Raw genomic sequence first — 3,260 nt, forward strand, 5'->3', positions numbered from 1 at the left:
CGGATGTGGCTGGCCATGGCGATACCATTTGCGCTCTAATTTACCACCAACGAGCCATTGGCGCCATCGCTAGGGGCCGTGTAGCCACTGGTGGTGGGCTGCTGGTGGCCAAGGCGAGAATCGGGACCGAGGCCTTCTGCACGGTTGCAGGCCGCGTGGGGTGGCTCAGCGGATGTGGCTGGCCATGGCGATACCATTTGCGCTCTAATTTACCGCCAACGAGCCATTGGCGCCATCGCTAGAGGCCGTGTAGCCACTGGTGGTGGGCTGCTGGTGGGCAAGGCGAGAATCGGGACCGAGGCCTTCTGCACGGTTGCAGGCTGCGTGGGGTGGCTCAGCGGATGTGGCTGGCCATGGCGATACCATTTGCGCTCTAATTTACCACCAACGAGCCATTGGCGCCATCGCTAAGGGCCGTGTAGCCACTGGTGGTGGGCTGCTGGTGGGCAAGGCGAGAATCGGGACCGAGGCCTTCTGCACGGTTGCAGGCCGCGTGGGGTGGCTCAGCGGATGTGGCTGGCCATGGCGATACCATTTGCGCTCTAATTTACCACCAACGAGCCATTGGCGCCATCGCTAGGGGCCGTGTAGCCACTGGTGGTGGGCTGCTGGTGGCCAAGGCGAGAATCGGGACCGAGGCCTTCTGCACGGTTGCAGGCTGCGTGGGGTGGCTCAGCGGATGTGGCTGGCCATGGCGATACCATTTGCGCTCTAATTTACCACCAACGAGCCATTGGCGCCATCGCTAAAGGCCGTGTAGCCACTGGTGGTGGGCTGCTGGTGGCCAAGGCGAGAATCGGGACCGAGGCCTTCTGCACGGTTGCAGGCTGCGTGGGGTGGCTCAGCGGATGTGGCTGGCCATGGCGATACCATTTGCGCTCTAATTGACCGCCAACGAGCCATTGGCGCCATCGCTAAAGGCCGTGTAGCCACTGGTGGTGGGCTGCTGGTGGCCAAGGCGAGAATCGGGACCGAGGCCTTCTGCACGGTTGCAGGCTGCGTGGGGTGGCTCAGCGGATGTGGCTGGCCATGGCGATACCATTTGCGCACTAATTGACCGACAACGAGCCATTGGCGCCATCGCTAGAGGCCGTGTAGCCACTGCTGGTGGGCTGCTGGTGGCCAAGGCGAGAATCGGGACCGAGGCCTTGTGCACGGTTGCAGGCTGCGTGGGGTGGCTCAGCGGATGTGGCTGGCCATGGCGATACCATTTGCGCTCTAATTGACCGACAACGAGCCATTGGCGCCATCGCTAGAGGCCGTGTAGCCACTGGTGGTGGGCTGCTGGTGGCCAAGGCGAGAATCGGGACCGAGGCCTTCTGCACGGTTGCAGGCTGCGTGGGGTGGCTCAGCGGATGTGGCTGGCCATGGCGATACCATTTGCGCACTAATTTACCACCAACGAGCCAATGGCGCCATCGCTAGAGGCCGTGTAGCCACTGGTGGTGGGCTGCTGGTGGCCAAGGCGAGAATCGGGACCGAGGCCTTCTGCACGGTTGCAGGCTGCGTGGGGTGGCTCAGCGGACGTGGCTAGCCATGGCGATACCATTTGCGCTCTAATTGACCGCCAACGAGCCATTGGCGCCATCGCTAGAGGCCGTGTAGCCACTGGTGGTGGGCTGCTGGTGGGCAAGGCGAGAATCGGGACCGAGGCCTCCTGCACGGTTGCAGGCTGCGTGGGGTGGCTCAGCGGATGTGGCTGGCCATGGCGATACCATTTGCGCTCTAATTTACCACCAACGAGCCATTGGCGCCATCGCTAGAGGCCGTGTAGCCACTGGTGGTGGGCTGCTGGTGGCCAAGGCGAGAATCGGGACCGAGGCCTTCTGCACGGTTGCAGGCCGCGTGGGGTGGCTCAGCGGATGTGGCTGGCCATGGCGATACCATTTGCGCACTAATTTACCACCAACGAGCCATTGGCGCCATCGCTAGAGGCCGTGTAGCCACTGGTGGTGGGCTGCTGGTGGGCAAGGCGAGAATCGGGACCGAGGCCTCCTGCACGGTTGCAGGCTGCGTGGGGTGGCTCAGCGGATGTGGCTGGCCATGGCGATACCATTTGCGCTCTAATTTACCACCAACGAGCCATTGGCGCCATCGCTAGAGGCCGTGTAGCCACTGGTGGTGGGCTGCTGGTGGGCAAGGCGAGAATCGGGACCGAGGCCTTCTGCACGGTTGCAGGCTGCGTGGGGTGGCTCAGCGGATGTGGCTGGCCATGGCGATACCATTTGCGCACTAATTTACCACCAACGAGCCATTGGCGCCATCGCTAGAGGCCGTGTAGCCACTGGTGGTGGGCTGCTGGTGGGCAAGGCGAGAATCGGGACCGAGGCCTTCTGCACGGTTGCAGGCTGCGTGGGGTGGCTCAGCGGATGTGGCTGGCCATGGCGATACCATTTGCGCTCTAATTTACCACCAACGAGCCATTGGCGCCATCGCTAGAGGCCGTGTAGCCACTGGTGGTGGGCTGCTGGTGGGCAAGGCGAGAATCGGGACCGAGGCCTTCTGCACGGTTGCAGGCTGCGTGGGGTGGCTCAGCGGATGTGGCTGGCCATGGCGATACCATTTGCGCTCTAATTTACCACCAACGAGCCATTGGCGCCATCGCTAGAGGCCGTGTAGCCACTGGTGGTGGGCTGCTGGTGGCCAAGGCGAGAATCGGGACCGAGGCCTTCTGCACGGTTGCAGGCTGCGTGGGGTGGCTCAGCGGATGTGGCTGGCCATGGCGATACCATTTGCGCTCTAATTTACCACCAACGAGCCATTGGCGCCATCGCTAGGGGCCGTGTAGCCACTGGTGGTGGGCTGCTGGTGGGCAAGGCGAGAATCGGGACCGAGGCCTTCTGCACGGTTGCAGGCTGCGTGGGGTGGCTCAGCGGATGTGGCTGGCCATGGCGATACCATTTGCGCTCTAATTTACCACCAACGAGCCATTGGCGCCATCGCTAGGGGCCGTGTAGCCACTGGTGGTGGGCTGCTGGTGGGCAAGGCGAGAATCGGGACCGAGGCCTTCTGCACGGTTGCAGGCTGCGTGGGGTGGCTCAGCGGATGTGGCTGGCCATGGCGATACCATTTGCGCACTAATTTACCACCAACGAGCCATTGGCGCCATCGCTAGAGGCCGTGTAGCCACTGGTGGTGGGCTGCTGGTGGCCAAGGCGAGAATCGGGACCGAGGCCTTCTGCACGGTTGCAGGCTGCGTGGGGTGGCTCAGCGGATGTGGTTGGCCATGGCGATACCATTTGCGCTCTAATTTACCACCA

The 3,260-nt window shown here is 63.0% G+C and overlaps 1 protein-coding gene across 1 annotated transcript; it reads left to right on the plus strand.

Annotated features, from left to right (window-relative positions):
* Positions 1 to 248: 248 nt before the first annotated feature.
* Positions 249 to 546, plus strand: PHYSODRAFT_514019 (hypothetical protein; the record flags this gene model as incomplete). Its single annotated transcript, XM_009531900.1, has 2 exons — positions 249 to 273; positions 413 to 546. Coding segments are annotated over 2 exons (159 nt in total), but the record flags the coding sequence as incomplete, so codon positions are not given.
* Between the last annotated feature and the right edge of the window lie 2,714 nt (positions 547 to 3,260).

This window comes from Phytophthora sojae (assembly GCF_000149755.1).
Source record: "Phytophthora sojae unplaced genomic scaffold PHYSOscaffold_6, whole genome shotgun sequence".
NCBI classification, from domain to species: domain Eukaryota; phylum Oomycota; class Peronosporomycetes; order Peronosporales; family Peronosporaceae; genus Phytophthora; species Phytophthora sojae.